This window comes from Balaenoptera physalus (assembly GCF_965194825.1).
Source record: "Balaenoptera physalus genome assembly, chromosome: 16".
Taxonomy (NCBI): domain Eukaryota; kingdom Metazoa; phylum Chordata; class Mammalia; order Artiodactyla; family Balaenopteridae; genus Balaenoptera; species Balaenoptera physalus.
The window spans coordinates 86,627,001-86,649,124 of NC_138898.1; the positions used below are offsets into that span (position 1 = coordinate 86,627,001).

Consider the following 22,124-nt stretch of genomic DNA (forward strand, 5'->3'; position numbering starts at 1 on the left):
GACTTCGGTGGTGCCCGGAAGTGCCTCTCCCTCTCTCTAGCAAACAGGCTCAAGTTAACCATCTTTTCCATGTCATCATCCTTCCCCCACAACCCCTACCCAGACCTTCCCACAGGCAGGGCTCACCAGACCAGGACCTCCCTGCATCTACTAATGTTTACTTTCAAATCCAGCTGCAACTCAAGTTGAAACTCCTTCTCTATGCCATTATCCTATGGGGGAGATCTATCTCCCGGGCAACTGGGAGTTGGTACATCTACTGCTTGGACAATTCTTGATTCAACCTGGTCCAATTCCTTCTATGGATATAGCTGCCCTCATTCTTGTGGGTAATAGAATAACCAGTCCACAGTCTGGCCCGTCTTCTCTTCTCTATTCCCCTAAGGTCCCGCTCCCCTCTCCCCAGGCTCTGACTGACCAACACAGTTTCTCCTGAATTTACAAACTTAACTTCTCTTTCTACTAGCCAACCATGATGCCAGGAGAATCAAGGCAAAACAAAAAGGTAGAGTGTGTTTCATGGAGAAGTTGTAGGTTGAATAAGGCAGCGAGAACACATACCATCCAGCCTCTGAACCTCAATTTTGCCAAAACAGAAATACCTTAAGTCAATTTCTTTTCAAAGGGTTTAATACTCAAGATGAGAACATCGCCTGGAGCATTCCAGTGTCTGGCATCACCACGTCTAGAAAAGGTTCATTGCTGAGGTACCAAAACCAAGATCATGCTGAAGGGTTCTTTCTTTCACTGTGCTCTTCCCTGAATAGATAAGCTGTCAAACAAGGCAGAAACTACAAATGAAGCTTATTCCTACTGCATTTGTGAGGCTTTTCCCACTGTCAATGTTCTGAGAGTCGCATGAAGAATGAGTGCCATCTGAAGGTTTCCCTTCGTCCCCTGTATCCTTAGGTTCTCTCCTGTCTAGACTCTCAAGCTTGAAGATGCAAACGAACGCATTTCTCAAGGGAAAAGCAGCTATCTATCTGCTGTGGACGCTCCAGTGTCCTAAGTTCTAACTGAAGGATCTCAACAGATCCGTAGGTTTGATGGTTAAGTTGGAGGAGATGCTTGAAGTTATTACATCCGTTATAGGAGTAGGGTTTGTCTTCAGCAAGGCTTCTCTAAAATCGTGTAAGAGCTGTTCTACAATAGAAACCTCTAGACACTTAAGGTATTTATGGGATCTGTCCTCTCGTGACTTCTCAGATGTTTAAAGAGGCTACAACTCCAACTGAAACTCATTCCGCATTCTTTACATTGAAAGGGTTTCTCACCAGTATGGATCCTCTGATGTTGATTAAGATGTGCCTTCAGAGCAAAGCCTCTGCCACATTCGTTACATTGATGGGCTTTCAGGTTGGAATAGCTTTTTGGATGTTGTTTTGTGTGGGAACACTGGCCAACGCTTTCTCTACACATATCCCATTTATAGGTTTTCTCTGCGGTATGAGTTCTGTAATGCTGAATGAGCTCTGAACTGTAATGAAAGGCTTTGCCACACACATCACACTTATAAGGCTGCTCTTGCAACTCAACCTTCTTATCCTCAATCACCGTTAAGTTCCAGCTGTATGCTTCCCCGCGGATGCTATTTTGTTCATTTTTCTGGCCCATGTGGAGGACCTGGTGTTCAATGAGGCTAACGTACTGAAAAAAGATTTCTCCACATTCATGACACTGATGGGATTTCTCTCTCGAGTGGAGCCTCAGATGCCCAGCAAGGTGTGAACGTCTCCCAAAGCCTTTCCCGCACTCATTACACTTAAAGGGCCTCTCCCCACTGTGCACACTCTGGTGCTGAACAAGGTGGGACCTCACTCTAAATGCTTTCCCACACAAGGGACAGGTGTAGGGCTTCTCCCCAGTGTGGACCCGCTGATGCTGAGTTAGGTGCACACGCTGATTGTAGCTTTTCCCACACTCGTCACACCTAAATGGTTTCTCCCCGGTGTGTATTCGCTGATGCTGGATAAGATGTGCACTCTGAATAAAGCTTTTCCCACATTCGTTACATTTATGCGGTCTCTCTCCGGTGGAGGACTTTTTGTGGACATACGTTACTTCGCTGAAATTCATCCTCTTTGAAGAGGGTTGTCCTAGTATCTCTTTCATGGGAATTCCCTGCTTTCTATCCAATTTGCCCTGGTGTTCATGGCCTTCTCCAAAATCTTGAACCTGAGAAACATTTCTTGGGATTAGTCCTGTTGGTTCCATGTCTGCTTCTGAAAATTCTGAAATTTTCTTCTTAACATTCAATTTTGTATTCTTACTTCTTTTATCATTGCCTGAAAAGATAAAGAGGAAACACAAATGTTATCAGTTCTTTTGTAGAAGAAAAATAAACTATCAGGCAAAAGAGGACAATCAAATGAAACTACGATGTAATAGGAGTAACAAAGGCAGGGTGATGGGTGCATGGACGTGCTTGATGCCAACAGAAATGAAAAGAACCTTTCGGTGTCTGTCCAGTGAAAAGAACAAAATGAAGAGAAAGCTTACTTGGGATGGTGGTGAGAACGACTGAGGTTAGGCAATCATAGGGGAAAGCCAGACACTTTTATTACACAGGAAAGAGAGAAGGGAATTCTGAAATGGGAGAGGAGGTAGGAAATGTGGAAGGGATCATTACCCCAACATGAGTCAGGGAGACAGAATGAGACAGAACAAAGATACACAAGTGGGGAGTTCCCTGGCAGTCCAGTGGTTAGGACTCTGTGCCTTCATTGCCGTGGGCCCAGGTTCAATCCCCTGTTCGGGGAACTAAGATCCTGCAAGCTGCGTGGCAGCAGCCAGAAAACAAATTTTTAATAAAAAATAAATTTAAAAAATGAAGATATACAAGTGGCCAGTGAGAATTGATGAGAACTAGAATAAAGGAGTATGAAGAGGATACGGACTTGGAAGAATACCCGACTAGGAGCCAGGAAAAAAGAGAAATGAGCCAGTAGAACATATTGTCAATACGATGGGTGACACATCAACCTCTGCTCTATGCCCTTAGCCAACACCCCAGCTTCCTTTTCCCTCCCAGGGCACCCAACACTTCTTTGGGAATGCTCATCACCTTGAATGCTCCTCCCATCAGACCTTCAGCTCCACGAGGGCACGAACAGTGTCTGTTCTGCTTACTGCTGAATCCCAAGCACCTAGCACTGGAGGCGCTCAATAAATACAGCTGCATGAGCACACAAAGTATCCCTCTTTTGATCAAAAAAGTGGGGGAAGTATTAACTAGGAAACTAGGCCGAAGAACAATTACAGGGAAGATATAAAAGATACTATTTTAAAGCAGTTGCTTCCCAGGTTCGGAGTGCTGTTGGATGGATTTCCCCCAAGAGGCAGTCGCCAAGGAGAATGGGATCGAACTGGCTGAGGAGACGGCTCAGCTCAACCCAGACCATAAAGACACCATGAGCTTCGTAAGCTTCTATTCCATGTTGGAAGAGGTGACAGCAGCTGTTAATGTGAATGACAAGTAGCTGGGCTTGGGTACACCAAAGGCATAATTTAAAAATAAACACTTTGGCCAGTCTTCGAGTTTTCTGAAGAATATTAATAAACGCCTTTAAGTTCACAGCACAGTTTACAGTGATCTCATCCTTACAGAAGTCATGTGAGCCGATAAAAAAATAAGTACAAGCAGCCTGATTCATAACTAAATTACTGAAAATGAATACAGCAAAGAATTCTCTTCTGCTTACACAATTTGCTAAAAAAAAAAAAAAAGTCTGATAGCCCTGGAAGAAATTTAGTACAACTGATACTCTCATATGCGGTATAATTGTTTTAAAAAGCAATTTGGCCATATGTATCAAGAACCATAAAAATGTCCTTGGCCTTTCATCCACTAGTCCCACTTCTGGGCATCTATTATAAGGAAATATTCCCAAGTATAGAACAAGGCATAAGCACAGTTATCAGGACAAAAGAGAAAAAAAATGAGAACTTCAGCTGGGGAACAGTTGAGTAGACCATGATGTTTCTACACAATGCCAGGTTGTCAAAAACAACAAACAGGAGGGCCAAGCCATGCTGGAAAATGTGTGTGTCTAATATTTGATTGTACCCTATGAGTAGCCCTATATAAAAAAGGCTTATAAAAAAAAATGGAAGCACACTAAGTAATAACAGTTCTACTAGTTAGGATGGTGGAATTATGGGTGATTTTTTTCCCCTCCCACTTTCTTTCCCCCAAACTTCCTGTACAGTTGACCCTTGACCAACACGGGTTTGAACTGCAGAGGTCCGCTCATATGCAGGTATTTTTCAATAAATATGTACTACAGTCCTACACAATCCACAGTTGGTTGAATCCGAGGATGTGGAACAGCAATACGGAAGGCTGACTGTAAAGTTACATGTGGATTTTGGACTGCGAGGGGGTCAGCACCCCTAACCCCTCTGCTCTTCAAGGGTCAACCGTACTATTATTACTTTATCATTTTAAAGTAAGTGAAATAACTAAATTGGGAAAAGGGGGAAGAGGGAAGAAGCATGTAAGAGAGCCAAAGTCCTCACTTACGAAATAGAAAGTCAACAGATAATGTCTAAAATTGATGGGTCAAGCAACAGCCGTATTACTTTAAAATGTGGAATTAGCAGAAGAAACAGGTAAGATTGCTGAGAGCAGCACCTCTGGGGAAAGAGAAGTTGTGGGGACGGCGGAGAGGGCACAGAGTTTTGCCAACTAATCTGGCAATCAATTAAAGTACAAGTGATACAGACACAGAGAACAGGCTGGTGGTTGCCAAGGTGGAGGGGGTGGGGGAGGGACGGACCGGAGGTTGGGATCGGCAGATGCAAACTATTATGTAGAGAACGGATAAACAACAAGGGCCTACTGTAGAGCACAAAGAATTATATTCAGTATCTTATGATAAACCATAATGGAAAAGAGTATCAAAAAGAGAAGTATATATATGCGTAACTGAATCTCCGCTGTACAGCAGTAATTAACACAACACTATAAATCTACTATACTTCAGTAAAAAAATAAAAATTTTAAAAACCCCATGAAGTACGTGATAATAAAATAGACGGATTAAATAACCAAAGTGGAAATGTGAACATATGGTTTCATTAAACCTACAAAATGAAAAAAATAAAAAATAAAAAAATAAAATAGACGGTAACTGTCCCTTCCTGCTACTGCTGCCAGGATCACCACCCATCTGTCCGATGGTTCTGAGCTGATACGGCCATTTCTGCCTCGTTTATGCTCCGAAGACAAACTGCTCACACCTACATCTTTGGGATTTCTCTCTGAAGTGGCGCTTGAGGTGCTCGATCAGGTGGGAGTGGCGCCCGAAGCTCTTCCCGCACTCGGGGCAGCCGTAGGGCCTCTCCCCGCTGTGCACGCTGTGATGCTGGACCAGGTGTGAGCTGACACGGAAGGCCTTCCCGCACACCTGGCACTTGTAAGGCTTCTCGCCGGTGTGCACGCGCTGGTGCTGGGTGAGGTGCACGCGCTGGTTATAGCTTTTCCCGCACTCCCCGCACTTAAAAGGTTTCTCTCCCGTGTGGATTCGCCGGTGCTGGATGAAGTTGGAGGCCTGAAGGAAAAATTTCCCGCAGTCGTTACATCGGTGCCCTCTCTCGCCGTTGGTGTTTGGCTTCCGGTTCACGTCTGTGATGGCGCCGAGATCTCTTTTCTGGGAGGGGGTCTGCCTTGACTTCCCCACGGGGGGGTTGACCTGCCACCTTTCTACCACGCTGTGAGGGTCGCTAACTCCTCCAAACTCTTGACTCGGGGGGACATTTCTTTCAGGGCTTCCTGAGGTCATCCAGGGCGATTCGGCTTCATCAGAAATCTGCTTTACTATGAGTTCCACATTGTCGTTCCTGGACTCGTAATCTGAGATAATAGAGGGAAAATGGAAACATTAGCTTATTCCCCGCATTCAGAAATAGCGGATAATTACATGAAACCAACACGTGCAAGCAAGGCGTGACTTTGTAAAGCCATCTGCAAAATGACTTCACAATACAGGGATGGGATGAAGAACACTGAAGCAGGAAACTGAGGCAGGTTAGGGAAGACAGAGCCGGCAAGAATGGTTCAAGGGTATGAGACTGGGAGAGCAGTCATTCCGTTTAATGACGATCACATCCTCTGGGTACAGTACGTCCGTACAGTACCTGTTTGGGAACACCTGTGCCATGTCAACTGTTCTCAGTAAAATCTGATACTGGGTGATGCAGCTAACCCAGTCCTCACCTTCCTCTTCTTGTTTATTCAGAGCCTGGAGAAGAAAGAGGATCTTTCTAGCTTTTTCAATCCCCAAAGAATCTCAGTTTGGCCTGAACTGGTCTAAAGGGGAAAAGGCGTTCCTTCTGTACCCAGAGAAGCCCGACAACTGTCGAGAGCTAGCTCGCCGCTCAGTGGTCACTGCTGAACAGAGACATTGAAGAGGCTGCAATCGGTTCCCTGCGTCACTGGATGAGCAGCATGTATTTCACTCAGAACGCTGACATTTAATACAGTTTGCAAGGACAAACCTTCAGTAGTTAACGAAAAACAGGGAATGCTTTTTAAAGGATAGAGAGATAGATCATGGCCTACTGAGAACTTTCCAGTAAGGCTGTTTTGTAGAAAGAAAAGTAGTTTTCAAACATTACATAAAAATGGTATTAAGCACTAACGCTTGCAGAGCGTGTACTATGGACCAGGCACTACGCCTCCAAGTGCTTTTCAGTTTTACGGCATTTAACCCTTACAATGACCCTTTGAGGGAGATACTATTTCTATCCTTTTTTTGATATAGCGAGAAGTTGTAATTCTTGTACCATGAAGGCAACTTTAAATTTATTTTCTAACTATATTTACTTAAGTCTCTTCCTAAAAAGGCATTTTAAGAGTGGAAACAAACATATAAACAAAAGAACTCTATCACAAAACCAAACTTTTTGATGTTTTTTTCCTCCTGCATTTAACAAGGCAAGTAATCTCAGCTATCACAATATTTCTTTTTCTTTTATTCTCATTTACTTATGTCCACACATTTTATTCTTATTAGAGCTCTCTCCCATTCAGCAAGGCAAATAAGCTCACGGCTTTCTTTTTCCAGGGGCAAATTTGAAAAAAATCAGATGAGCTCCGTGTATCACTTTGGGACTATTCACAATCACCCTTTTCAGAGAAGGTGATTATACAGGTTGATATACCAGCTGGCTTACAGATTTGTTTTTTTCCTCTTTCCCCTCCCCTTCTCTGAGTACATGAGGAGCTTTCTGTTGATTCTCCTGATTTATTTGCATGTTTGACAGAGAGCTGTGTTCCTTGTTCAACACTATGCCCGGCTGCTTAGTAATGCACTGGGGGCGGGGGGTGGGGAGGGAGTTGGTTCCAAAACACCCAATCAGCAGATTTGGTGCTTTACAAATTCACGCTTTTCAACCTCACTGGTACCCCACACTGGCATCCCACATTTCTAAGGTTGGCTAGTTTCCCACTCATTCTTCTCAGCAGCTACATCAAAACGTCTTCATCGTGATCTCCAAGATAGATCACTGTATTTAAAAATAGAAGAGTGTTTGTTTTGGCACAAACTTGTCTACACACAGACTGTGTCTAGAGATGCAATCAGGAAGCGTAACAGTCACTGCCTCTGTGCGGGAAACTGAGGGACTGAGGGTCGGGAGACTCACTTCTCACTTTAAACCCACTTAAACTATTAGGATAATTTTTACCACGTGCGTGCGAACCAAAGTCCTCTCTGCACTCAAACCTCTGCTCCACCACCCACCCCATCACCGGCTCACTCGCAACAGGTGACTCTGTCTCCTATTTCAGGGAGAGTCTAAACTATCCAGTCAAGACCTCCTTGGACATCCTACAACCACAAGTGTCAGGGTGCTGGCAACCTGATTCTCCCGTCCTCCCCTTGCCTCACAGCGGAAGAGCTGACCCTCCCCCTCACCAAGGTCAATCTTTCCTCCCGACGGGGGCCTCACCAGGCCATTCTGTCTTCCAGGGACCTCCCTGCACCAATTATCTGCTCTTCCTCGCTCTAGCATTTCATACTCACTCCCCACCAGCTCTCGCCCAGTGACATTTCAGTGTGCTTAAAACTTCTCCCGTTAACAAAGACAACATACAAAAACCACCCAGCCATCTACACCAAGTACGCTGTCGGTGACCAGCCCTCTTTTGCTTCGCCTTCACAGACAATGTTCTTGAAAGTTTATCTACAATAGCTTTCTCAAATTCTCTCCTGTGCAATCTTCCAAGAAACTGTCTCTTGTTCCCCAACATCCCAGCCACTCCACTGAAACGGCTGTCTCCACGATTCATTCACTAATTTTTAAAAATCTCACTTCTAAATTTGATGGATACTTTAAAAATCGTGACCATCTCTGATGCTGTTAGGAACCCACAGGATGAAAATTCTCTAATGTCGTTTCCCAGAGAAGCTGAAGAGGCAGAAACCACTGAACATGTTCTTAGTGTAGAAGAGTTTACCCAAGTTGTAAAGATATTGTAAGAAAAAGATGAATAATGAGAAAAAAAAAATCAGGACTTCCCTGGCGGTCCAGTGGTTAAGACTCCGCGCTTCCACCGCAGCGGGCGCGGGTTTGATCCCTGGGCTGGGAAGTTCCACATGCCGCGTGGTGCAGCCAAAAAGAGAAAAAATCAGAAAGTAACAATTCAAAACCCCTTGGAGAATGGTACAGAAACACTGCGCCAAGTTCTGCAACTTTGAAACCCATTAAATACCTATAAAGTAATTGAAAAAGATAAAACAATACTAATCAACTCAAATCAGACAAGAAAGGTATTTGAAATTAATTTTAAAAGAGAATGAAAAAAATTTGCATTAAATATGATAATATTTATACTACATAAATAATTCCTTGAGACCACCACTAAGATCCCGATAAATAAGCAGAGGGCATATGCAAATAAATCAAAGAAAACACAAATATATATCAATAGTAATAAAGGAAATGGAAAATTTAAGAGAGAAGTCAATTTTACCTTTTAAATAAAAGCCTGTGAGTGAACTAAACCCTTAACGATACAAACTGGGATAATGCTTTTCAAAAGAAATTTAGCATCATAGTATATGTATTCCATCTAAAGTCTACCAGCATGCTTGATAGTGATTCTTCCAAAAGAATTCACTCAAAAGAAGATAAAATTCATAAGCTTCAAAATGTCTGCCACAGTGCTGAGATTTTTTACAATTGCTCCAGGCAGCACAATCAAATATTAGTTTCCAAGATCATAACTTAGAAATAGGTTCAAAATCTTATCTGGGGTGCAAAATTCAAGAAGGGATAAGACATGTAAAATGCAGATGCCAAGGCAAACATCATAAAACAAGTACCAGTGATGTGAGAATGGTAATAGAGTGAACAAGTTGCCACCCATGCGTGAGAGGAAAGGAAAAGAATGAATGCTATTGAGACACTGTAATAACTACTTCAATAAACGGTTATTCAGCAAAGTCTGAGATGCTTTCACAAATGAGAATTATTCAGTTAACAATGATTCAGTTTGTCAAGGAACAGAGTACAATGACTACTACAACTCTGTTAAGATCCAATTCTGTTAGTTTTAAGCTAAATATAACATTTGCTGGATTGCAAATACTATCCCCAAAGCATGATCAGTCCTCAATCTTACTCTTATTATGATGGAGATAATCAGAATAAGCTGAATAAGAAAAAAAAAGAGAAGGGTGATTTACTCTTTCACAGACAAAAAAAAAACACGCAAAGTCACAGCGATTAAAACATACATGCTTGGGCTTCCCTGGTGGCGCAGTGGTTGAGAATCTGCCTGCTAATGCAGGGAACACGGGTTCGAGCCCTGGTCTGGGAAGATCCCACATGCCGCGGAGCGGCTGGGCCCGTGAGCCATAATTACTGAGCCTGCGCGTCTGGAGCCTGTGCTCCGCAACAAGAGAGGCCGCGATAGTGAGAGGCCCGCGCACAGCGATGAAGAGTGACCCCCACTTGCCACAACTAGTGAAAGCCCTCGCACAGAAACGAAGACCCAACATAGCCATAAATTAAAAATAAATAAATAAATAAAAATTTAAAAAAAAAAAAAAAAAAAAAAAAAAAACATACATGCTTTTACAGGATGTGCTATAAATATTCTTAACAACAAAATGAAGATGTCCTAATCCATGCAGACGAAATCATTCTTACCCACGGAAGTAATACTCCCATAATTCTCCTTCCTGTCATCCCTACAGAGGGACTTCTGGGACTGGTCCAAGTGTCCCCATTCCTCCAGGATGAAGGATACAGCCACGTCAGCCACATCTTCCATTTTCACCAACTTCTGAAACACGAGATCTCCACTAAATTCCCATTCCCTAGGTTCAAATTTGGAGCGAGGGGAGGAACTGGGAGCCTTAGGGAAAGAAAAAGGGGAGGGACCGTGCTTCACAGAGGATGGGGGAGCAGAACAGAAAAAGACAGAAAAGCACAAACCCAAGATGGGCCTGGTCTCTGGTTAAAGAGACACAACCCTGATAAAGACTCAGGCTTAAGGCGGCTACTTGTCCAAAAACAGACGTGGGTCCTCAATGTGGGCACACGGACACCGGCTCACCTGGGACCCAGCTGAGAGAAGTGAGGCTGTCAGCTCCTGGCTGTCCTTCAGGGGAAGGGAGGGAACTTGGAGAGCAGGAAGGGCTGAGGGGGGGAGAAAAAGAGGCGTCAGTGAGAATCTCTCTACCCGGTTCCAATTGCCATCATGTTCCGCTTTTGCTCAAGAATCCACAATGGCGCCCTGTGGCATCAAGACCAAATTCTTCTGCTCAGCCATCAAGACCCTCTACGTTCTGGGCCCCCCACACCTACCCTATACTCACCCTTCCCCTGAAGAAAACTAGACTCCCTGTGTTGGTCAGGCTAATCCTGCTGCTGACGGGGGATGGTACCATTCCCCTATAAAGGATGCTCTCTGCTCTGCCCAGGTCAAACCTAGTCACCTCAAAGAACCTCCAAAGGCCCACTCTTCCGTGAAGCTGAAGCGCTGCCTAGAGCCCAGGGCTTCCCAGGCTCTAATGTGCAAACCAATCCCCTGGGGGTCTTGGTACAGGGCAGACTCTGCCTCAGTGGTTCCAGGGTGGCCCCCATATTCTGCATTTCTAACAAGCTCGAAGGTGATGCTGGTGCTGCAGCTCTTTGGACCACACTTTGATCAGCAAGGCCTTAGTCCACGTTCTCTCCCTTCAAAAAATGACTGCGGTTGGTTTATAGTCAGCCAACTAGCTTGTATTAAGTCTACTCTGTGTGTTCTAAGAATTGGCAGATAAAACAATTCTTGCCTTCCAAAACCTCACCATCTGAAGGGGAGGGCAGACATGGAAGCTCTACTCCCAGCACAGGGTAAAGAGTATTATCCTCAAAGTTCACCCAAGTTCCTGCAGGGACACAGAGGCAGGGCCAGCTACAGAGTGGAGAGCAGGAGGTGGGAGCACCCGGAAAGCCCTTCCACAGGAAGTGACTCTGGAAGCAGGGGTGGGGTGGGGTGAGGCGGGATGAGGTGCTTTCTGGGTAGGGTGAATCGCATGTGCAAGGCCTGGAGGGTCCGGTCTCTAGATGCTAGTGAACATTTGACCCTCTGCTGTCACCTCTGCTCTCCTTTGTCCAAGATTCATGGTGCATCCGGATCTGTCTACATGCACCCTGACTTGGAGATCCACCTGGTATCAACCTTTAACACGACGATTTAGACCTTTCTACGGTGTCCCCGGTCCCAGAGATGTATGTGCATATGTAGCTTGCTTGTGTCCAAGGACTAGGAAGTAAGGAGCAAAGACCCAAAATAGAGGAGATCGTGGTTAGAAATGAAAGCCGAAAACAGACATGGGATCTGAACCCAGGAGTGTGGTTACAGTCGAAGTAAGACGTGAAAGAGAGGGATGAACATAGTCTATACACAAACAGTAATTATGTTCCAGTCACAATTGGAATAATGAGAATAATGACATTCTAAATAATCCCACTTATTTTTTTTGAAGTTCCTGTGAAACCTGTTGCTTCTAACTTTTAAGTAAACAACTTTGGCCCTCTCAAGCTCAAATGAGTCCCAGAGACGGAAAGCCAGCTCTCGGTGCCATCAAAGGCATGAAGGATGCAGCACCTTCCAGGGTGTAAAACAAACCAACCAACCCAGTATTTTTTTTGTTGGAATAAGGAAACTGGCCAGGGCCTGGCTAACAGGGCAGAGAAGAGAAGCAGCACTGAGCGAGCAAAGACGCGCAGCCTGACGTGACGAGACTCCGCGTGTGAAGGGAAGATGACAGTGCAGAGGGGGACGCGGTTCTGTGCACGGAGAGCCTGGAGGTGAAGCAGGCAGCACAGCTCAGTACGCGCTAAACGTGCTGAGTTACAGCCAGACTGCTTGGGGTAACATCCCAGCTCTGTCGTGTAACAGCTTTGGGACTTTGAACAAATTATTTAACCTCTGAGGGCCTCAGCTTCTTAACTTCTAATATGAGAATAACAATAATACCTAGTCCATGGGGTTAGTGTGGGCATTAACCCTTGGAATGCCAGCTAGGTCTACTAGATACAATTTTGAGTTTGGGGGTTCTCTTTTTTTGGACAGTTTCAACTATTTTTAAAGACTGGAATGACATGACTTTTATTCTTTTAGAGGTCTTCTGAAGAACAAAAAGAAAATGTTAGTATTATTAAAAAATAAAAGAAAACTCTATCTTGTAATTTCCATACGGATCCATTGGACCTTTTTACAAATCTAGGATACATTTTGGGATCTGAATGATCTTCTATCTCCTGTACCATGAAGCACTCTTCTAGTTCATCATCCTAGGAATTATTTCATTTTTACTAATTATTCATTAATGAGTCTTAATGTTAGCACGAAAAGACTAAAATTATAAGAAAATGGGAGAATAAAAGAAATATTCAGGATCAGGCAATAGTGAAATAAACCATTGTTCTCAAAGTATTAAATACATTCCCCAGAGTTCTGCATCATCTTCAAGAAGGTTTAAGGCTGTTGACACCTGTTTTTAGTTTTCATTGACCATAGTCGAGAATTCAGAATTTCTCACTTTCCACCCACCCATATCGACAAAGAGAAGAAAATGTGCCGTGGAAGACGTTTCACTACTAGTAGGTCAATGAGAAGATGACACAGAGAGCAGTGTGCTAAAGACAGTATGAAACTGAAGGCATAGGAGAAAGCTGACAGAGTCTGTCAATGACAATATCCTAGATGAATCTTCTCACACTCAAGAATCAATGATAAACACTACATTTCTAATTCCAAAAAGGAGCTATGACACCTTATCCGATCATTCAACAGGAAGGACTGTATCACGCAATATTTTGCAACAAGATTCTGGACCATCCCATCTTGCTAAAAGGACATATTCATTTTGCAAAAGGGGTGGTATTGAGCGACAGTATTCTTTCATTTTTTTACGATTTTTATATTATCAAAACATACTTGATACAAAGAGGTTTAATTCTTACTAAAGTTCCTTTAAGATTTATTTTTCATTATCTTTTGATTCTTCTGTAAGTATTCATAAAATTACTTAAAAATATTAAAAAAAAAATATAAAGGACCCATTGGCCCCAGATGTTAAATGGTGAAGATTGTTTTTCCCGGTACTACACTGAGGGTTAAATGAGTTCATACAGGTAAAGCAGCTTAGAACAGCTCCTGACACATAGTAAACACCACATTAAGTAATAGTTACTGTTACCACAGTGAAAGGAAAGCTGGAAAAGCTTAGAGCAGTGGGACTTCAAGGCCGACCACTAAGAGGAGCCTGGAAGAAAGGCTGGGGCCAAACAGGAAATTCGAGTTCACAATTCCTTCTCCACATTCCGAAATCCCAAATCTTTAAATACCAAAAGTTTTTTTTTTTTTTTTCATTAAGTTGGCCATTGAACTAATTTGACAGCAAAACCTGACCAGAACTGATATGAAGCTATTTGAAGTTTTTATTTAATCCATTTACTGTAACCAGGCATACACTTCACTGCCGAAATATTAAATTAATGTGTGATTATGGGGTCACACTTCAAATCCTGATGGTAGTGCACTGTACGTAAATCAGATCATCTTACTAAATCTGAAAAATTCTAAATTCTAAAATATATCTGATAGCAAGAATTTCCGATTAGGGATATTAGACTTGTGGACATATATCATCATAAATGAGATACTCAGCTGCGCACTTTTCTTCCTTGATGTATCTTATACAGGTTAATAGCAGTGAGGGCAAGAAGGAGGGAAGGAGAGAAAGAGAGAACAGACACTCTGAAGGTCCTCGTGAAGCATGGCTTAAAATCAGATTTCGCATGAATGGCTGAACAGCCGGAAGTGCAGTGAGGAACTGGAGAGCTTTGTCTACCTGAGCCTTAGGACAACAAAATGAATGAGGTAGAGCTGGAAAACCGTTGCAAAACCATGATAACACTCTCGTAAAAGACTTCTGTGCATCTTTTAACAGTACCTGTACTTAGAGTTGTCGTCATCTGCGGCATAGCTCTCGAAGGACACTGGTTATTGGCACGACTCCTAGCCAGCCTTCGAGCTGACCAGGGACCCGATGCCAGGCCCCCACCCCTTCCCAACCTCCAGATCCGCTGACTGCGGAGAGGCTGCCCAGCCCCAGGTCTCTACAGATACCGCTTACCCACAGGGCCAGGGAGCCCACATCCGTTCCACTGAAGCCCAGATCCTCACCGTTTTCCTCCAGAAGATGAGGCCTCTGCGGCCCGTGTTCAGGCTGCGGGTCCACGGGCAGGAGCTGGTGACTGAAGGACTCGGGCCCGGCTCCAGGCGGCACGACCTTCGGAGGAAGCACTTCGGCACACGCCACGATCTGACAACCACAATCACACCAATCAGCACGTTACAGGAAAGGCTATGAAGGAACCCAGCAAGGTCACGTTACTCTTTCATTCACTCCTTGGCCAAGTATCCCACGTGCATCTATAACGAGCCAGGACTAATTACCCAGTTGCTGCATAAACACGTTGTAGTTGAAGACGACTTCTATTAGACATATCGACACAACAATAAATACAGTTACAAACTGTGTTATATGTGAAAAAGGAGAAGAAAGTGGTGCCATGAGGCAGAACAGATGAGACCTACTTTAGACTGGGTGGCCAAGGAAGGCTCTTCTGAGGAAGTGTCACTTAAGTCAACACGTAGAAGAGGAAAGAAGCCAGCCAGGGGGAAAGTCAGGAGTGTCCCAGGCAGACAGAATGACATAAGCAAAGACCCTCAGGCAGAAAGCTGGTGTGGGCCAAGTTTAGTGAAGTGGGGAGAGAGTGAGAAACAAGCTTGGAAAGGTCAACACAGGACACAGGAAGTCACCCTCGAAGCCCCAGACGACCAGGTTCAAGTAGGACAGACCAACCACAAGAGCGGTGTGTCTCCGTCTTTCTGCTCTTTGTTCTTGCACAACCCTAGGGTACACAACCAGTCTCTAAAATCTGCCTCTTCTGGAAGGTACTAGCTCAGTGCCATCCTAGCAGGTAATAAGATCCAGCTTTGAGATAGAATTGCCCCCCCCCCCGCAACCCCGCCGCCGTCCCTTATGTTTCAAAGCACTTTCCGTTTTAACTCTCCCAGTACTGGCAAAACGTGGCACAGGAGTGTTACATTAAGAGGCAGCGGCAACACAGTTGTGGCAAATATGACTCTGCACGGAAGTGTGTGTGTCCTTGTGGACCTGCTCAGGACAAGAGTTAAGATGATGCCAAGTAGGTCAAAGGGCCCCTGGGCAACGAAGAAGCAAAGCAGCCCTTGAGGACCCCTGAGAGTAGGACAGAGAAACCAAGGAGAAGGGGCAGAGGATAAAGCCTGGGAAAAGGCCTGCTAGAGACAAGAACTACCTGGAGATAAAGGTGAGAAACAATGCCAGGGATACAGAGGGCAGGCAGAGAGAAAGGCAAACACAGTGAGCTGTGCAGGCCCTCAGGAAAACCCCCCCCTCTGGGCCTCAGATCCCTGACCTACCATCAAGAAATGATCTCCGTGCTCCTTCCACAGATGGGGTGCATATCCCAATGACAGGGGTCAATGCATAATATCTGCTGTAAGTCATCCATTTAAAAATGCTTTCTGTTTTAAACTATGATTTTGAATATTTATTACCATAAAAAAGTAGGGAAAGGTTTGTCCGCTAATGTCCCAAAAAGGTTTAAAAAAGGAATAACCAGATGGCACCAGGCACCTTTACTTCCTGTCCTGACAGAAGCAATAGAAAGGTTCAAACACTCCGGTCTGCAAGACAATCATTCAGCTCAGCTGCAGGGTCTGGCGGCGGGTCCCCAGCGACTCCCTCTGCCGTCCCCTTGCCTCATGGAGTGAGCTAGCCCAGCTGCAGAGCCTGAGGGTGTTCTGGAGTATTGAAGTAGCCCTGACCCAGAGGGGAAGAATAATGAGACTGGTACCTTACACTGAAGGGCAATGGCTCTGAAGAATGAGGGAAATTCTCTAACTAGCTTCAAAGTCTTGTACACCTAGGATCCCATGATTTTTGTTTCTTTGCTATAAAAAAAAAAAAAAATTAAAGTTTCAGAAATGTGAGCCTAGCAACAAGAGGGAGGTAGACAGAGTCACGTGATAAATGAGTAAGAACGGACAAGAAGACGTAACAGTGTAAAGATGCGGAACCTCCCTAAATTAACATCCCATTTCATGCAATCCCAGCAAAAAATACCGACAGGATTTTTGGGGTGGTAGAAGCTAAATAATTCTAAAGTTCATATGGAAAAAAGAAAATATTGAAAAAAAAATTTGGAAGGGGGAGGGCAGACCTATTGACCAAAACACTTTACATAACTCAGATAACTGAAATACTGATATGTAAACAGACAGTAAGATCAATAAAATAGAATAAAAAGACCAGAAATGGACCCAAATACATGTAAAAATCTGGTATGTAATAAAGATGGCATTTTAATCAGAGAAGGAAAAAAAGGGATTGCTGTATAAGTTGCTGGGGCAACTGGATAGACATCTGGAAAAAAAATTAAGCTATAACCACACCAAACACCCTACACCAAAATGAATTCCAGATGGATCTATCATTTCAAAGGGTAAAACAAAAACAACAACAACCATAACAAAAACGTGGAGAAGAAATGATAAGTTTCTTATAATACTGTAGTGGAGAGGGCCTTTCTAATTATGGCACAATTCCCAGAAACCATAAATTAAAAGATTTAAACTGACTGCATAAAAATAAAAACACATGGCAAAGCAAAAATCTCCATAAGCAAAGACAAACAACAAAGCGGGAAAATAACTCTTGCAACTCAGATGGCAGACAGTGCTTACTTTTTCTAACAGGTTAATATAAACAGATAGGTCACAGAAAAGGGTATATGCACAGCCTTTTAAAATATGTACGGTGATCAAACTCACTCATAATAAGAAAAATGCATATTAAAATTGCACAGAAATATTGCATCTTTCAGATTGACAGTAATCAAAAAGTTGGGTAACATCGTGTTATCAGGCTGCAAGCAAACAATTTCTCTCATACATGGCTGTTGGGAATATAAACTGGTATAACCTCTGCAGAGAGCAATCTGTCAACAGCTGTCCAAACTACAAATGCAAGGCGTACGGGCTCTGAGCCAACAATTTGACTTCTAAGCTTTGATTCTACAACTAATGAGGTATATAAAGGATATTCATTGCAGCAAAGTCTGTTGCAGTAAAGATTCAGAAACAATCTAAAGGAACAACGTAAATGGCCTTCAACAGGAGTTAAATTATGGTACATCCATACAATGGAACACAATGCAGTTTCAAAGAGTGAGGCAGCTCTCTTTGCACGAACATAGAACAAGCCAGGATATACTATAAGAAAAAAAGCAAGAGGCAGAAGTGCACAGTGATGTAAAAACATCTGTGTTTTTTTAAAACAAGTCATACACATATACTCTAATATACACAGAATACAGTGTATCTCCGTAAGGATAGACAAGTATCATGGGACAATGGTTGCCTCTGGTGAGGAGAACTCAGGCGGCTGGGGAATTAGGGGTGGGAAGGACACTTACTTTTCATTACAACCTTATGTACCTTTTGAATTTTGTACTATGTCACCACTCAAAAAATAAATACAGTAACTTAAAATAGAAATAAAATCGCAGACTGTCTTCTCCAGATTAACAAACTGCATACTGCTTCTCTTTGCTGGAGTGGCAGGAAATCTCCACAGTGCACCTAATCCCAGGAGAACAAAAGAATATGAATGAAGCACCAGGGCGCTCAGGATCTCACCCCTGCTCAGCAGCTCCTCAACTCTCTTCCTCTCCTTCCTCATTGCCCGAAGGTCTCCTCTTTCACTCACCTGTTGTCTGCGTTCCTCTAGTTCTCTTTGTATATTTTCTACCACGGCCACAGCCTCTTCTCCGTTTTCCGGGTGATGTTCTCTCACCCAGGTCTGGAACTCTTCAGGCAGGATGGTCAGGAACTGCTCCAGCACCAGCAGCTCCAGGATCTGCTCCTTGGTGTGCAGCTCGGGCCGCAGCCACTCACAGCAGAGCACCCGGAGCTGGCTGAGGGCCTCCCGGGGGCCTGACGCTTCATGGTACTGGAAGTGCTTGAAGCGCTGGTAGAAAGTCTCAAACACGGGCGGATTGTACTCCCGCATCCAGGTGCAATCTTCTTCTTCCACCTTCACTATCAGAAGGTCTTCTTGCTCTGGTGAAGTCTCCGCGGGAGGGTCTAAGTCTATAACTTCCCCAGATCCTGTCATTATCATTCCAACTCAGAGGGATCTCTCTCCAGGTAAGCTGGGTTACACCGACCAAACTTGTTTTCTGCTCTTTGAGATCTTCTGAAGGACGCTTTCCTTAGCGTGCAACCTACTGATATATTGGAAATCGTTATTAGCAAAGAGATGACAAAGAGATGATCTATCCTAAAGATGATCACTCAACAGAGTAATTTCCTTAAAAATTACAAGACAGCCATCACTCCACCCACAAAATAATGACCAACGGAGAATATTTCCAACATTTAAAAAGTGTAAAGGAGAGCAATAAAACGCTGAGGTACGGCCTCATGAAATACAATTTTTGTGGTGAAGCACATTAAATTTCATGTAAATAGGATGAGACTTACTAACTAGTCCAGACGCAGCCGTTCCTTCTCTCTACCACAAGCCAAACTTAAGTCTGAACAGAGGTCAAAAACATTACAATGGTCAAAACTGGTCCTGTCCCTCAAGCCCTAAGAGCTTGACAGACCAACAGGAGACTTCATGGGTCCCGAAGAGAACCAAGGTTTTAAGTACAGATTTTGCACCTGGATTGCCCACAATCGCTCCTGACCCCGATCCACGGAAACCGGCCCGGTCAAGGTTAGGGACAGGACCCTCGTCTGTATACAAAGGCCATTCCCTTTCCTCAAGGCCACAGTCCCGGGGAGCTCCCCTGGAAGACCAAGCTCCAGCAGCCAAGGCTGGGAAGACGGGTTTCTTCTTACGAACAGAGAGAAAGCCGAAGCCGACACTTCACAACATTTCTTCGCCGGAAGTAAGCAAGCCCAAGCTTTCCCTGACCGGCGGGTAGAGCCATAAATCCCACCCCCGAGAGCACTTCCGAGTCCTCTCTAGGAATCCCGGAGGTCCTCGCCTCGCCGCGGGAGGAAAGTGCCCGCCCCAGGCCCCGCCCCAGAGGGGCTGTGGGCCAACCGGCGGGGAGATGAGGCGCCGGCCCGGGATCCCAGTCCAACCTCCAGTAACGCGGCCATTCCCCGCCCACCGAGCCGCAAGCACAACAACGCTAGAGGCGGGGAGAAAACCCAGCCACCCTCTTCCCCACCTAACCCCACAGCCATTTAAACAGCCCAAGCCCGTCCCTTTTCTTAGAGTGGGGGCAGGGGGCGGGGTCTTAGGTGTCCGGAGTGCTTGATAAGACAACAGTTGCTAGTGTCTGTTTGCCGTGGAACTTGCGCTCCCTCACCCCCAACGCTCTGCGCCCCAGTTAGAAGTACGTCCGTACCTTTCTGCGAGCCCGCAACCCTCACTTCTCTTTAATGGACTCTTCGGTTTCTTCACCTGAATCCTCGCCACTCCCCTCACCCCGTCTCCAGACACACCCACCGCTTTACCACCGCCGTCAGCTCAGGCGGCCGAAACCTCTGATGTCAGACCCTAGAGCCCCCAACGGCTCCGGGGACTACATCTCCCAGGAAGCCCCGCGCGGGCCGCGCCCTCCAGCCAATAGGGCCGTGACTCTTTTCGCAGCCTCAGTCTTGCGGGCCTATCAGAATGCGGGAGAGCAGGGAGGCGTTTCCTCGGCGCCTCCAGTGGAAGGCTGAGCTTGTCGGGAGAGAGTCTCCCCTCCGGGCTGGGGAGAGTGGGGGATGAAGCTCCGCATCCTTGCAAAGTGATAGGAGCCGTCTATTCAGGGCCTCTCTAGCCAAGGGGATCCCATCCTTTTTTTTTTTAACGGCGACGTCTGCATTTATTGGATAGGAGGGCCGGGTGCTGGGATTTGAGGTTCATAGTAACTCCGAAGCCAACAGGTTGCAGCAAGAGGAGCCGCGAAGCACAGATTTTCACTAGAGATAAGCAACTTACCCTCTCGGGATCCCATCTTTAATAGTCTCATTTTTGTATCCGTTTGCAAAGCTCTTCGACAGGCACAAGAGTCACTGTCTTACAAGTGACGAAGATGAATGAGGCTCACCGACTCCACTCTGAGTGGCATATATCCTTGGATACTCCAGGCGTTATTTTTTTAGCGTATGTTGTGAATTTTCACTCAAATCAGGGATGGAGTTTTGAGAATGCCTTGCTCGCGCCGTGGTCTACCTTATGGGAATGAAGAAATGCAGAAAATCCCCTACTATCTCCAGAGAGACCTGGAGACGCTTAAATTGACACTGCGGTATGTTTGGTGCAATGTAGTATCTGTATTTCCCTTTTTACATTTAGAATCGTCAAAAGTGCAGACAAAAAAAAAAAATTACCACTGAAGTGGTAATTAGTAAAAGTTTATTGTGCACACAACCAAAAAGACAGCAGGCTTCCCTGGTGGCGCAGTGGTTGAGAATCTGCCTGCTAATGCTAGGGGACACGGGTTCGAGCCCTGGTCTGGGAAGATCCCACATGCCGCGGAGCAACTAGGCCCGTGAGCCACAACTACTGAGCCTGTGTGTCTGGAGCCTGTGCTCCGCAACAAGAGAGGCCGCGATAGTGAGAGGCCCGTGCACCGCGATGAAGAGTGGCCCCCACTTGCCACAACTAGAGAAAGCCCTCGCACAGAAACGAAGACCCAACACAGCCAAAAATAAATAAATTAATTATTTAATTAAAAAAAAAAAAAGCTCTGCTTTAAAAAAAAAAAAAAAGACAGCAAACTGGGAGCACTCAAACCAAAACAAAGCATGAGGCTCAGAAGTATATTGTTTCAAAGTATCTTATGTAGTGTGGCGGCAGTGACTGTTTATTCTTCACAGCGATTGGTTACAATATTAGAATTTTCTTAAATGAAAGGGAATTGGTTAGCGGTTACTTCATATCAATTTGGGGAAACAATTGAAGTTTTGCTTATGATTTTCAGAGGCATAAGCAAGAAATACCCACGTCACTGTAACCTGGCTTGTCTTGCAAATTAAGCAAGCTAAGCTAAGCTTTGCCCTTATTTTTCTTAACTTATTTATTTTAGTTATTTATTATTTTTGGCTGCGTTGGGTCTTCGTTGCTGCGTGCGCGCTTTCTCTAGTTGTGGCGAGCGGGGGCTGCTCTTTGTTGCGGTGCGCGGGCTTCTCATTGTGGTGGCTTCTCTTGTTGTGGAGCAAGGGCTCTAGGCGTGCCGGCTTCAGTAGTTGTGGCGCACAGGCTTAGCTGCTCCGCGGCATGTGGGATCTTCCGGGACCAGGGCTCAAACCTGTGTTCCCTGCATTGGCAGGCGGATTCTTAACCACTTTGCCACCAGGGAAGCCCAAGCTTTGCTCTTATGAGTATAAATTTCTCTTTCCTCTTGGTACCAAGAATAGCTGGATTTCTCCTAAGCCACTATAGTAGTTTGCTTTTACCCGAGATGCACTGCACATCACGGAACTGATCTTGTTTTCTTCTTGCTTTGGCTGCTGAGGTTTCTCAAAGCCAAACTGGGGGTTACCTTTTGCCAGTATA

General features: G+C 44.8%; 1 protein-coding gene across 8 annotated transcripts; it reads right to left on the reverse strand.

Annotated features, from left to right (window-relative positions):
• Window positions 1–612: 612 nt before the first annotated feature.
• ZKSCAN5 (zinc finger with KRAB and SCAN domains 5) lies at window positions 613–20,161 on the reverse strand. 8 transcript variants are annotated; one of them, XM_082431958.1, is made up of 7 exons: window positions 19,984–20,161; window positions 18,327–18,846; window positions 14,693–14,831; window positions 10,568–10,650; window positions 10,159–10,291; window positions 5,246–5,854; window positions 613–2,285 (listed from the first exon to the last, which is right to left on the reverse strand). In XM_082431958.1, exons 2-7 carry the CDS (start codon window positions 18,738–18,740, stop codon window positions 1,159–1,161), a joined length of 2,505 nt encoding a protein of 834 aa, XP_082288084.1. In that variant the 5' UTR covers window positions 18,741–18,846; window positions 19,984–20,161; the 3' UTR covers window positions 613–1,158. The 8 variants fall into 8 exon arrangements, with proteins under 8 accessions (XP_082288084.1, XP_082288079.1, XP_082288078.1 ...); XM_082431953.1 differs by having other exon boundaries at window positions 10,159–10,294; window positions 18,327–18,843; window positions 19,984–20,160; XM_082431952.1 differs by having other exon boundaries at window positions 10,159–10,294; window positions 19,984–20,160.
• Between the last annotated feature and the right edge of the window lie 1,963 nt (window positions 20,162–22,124).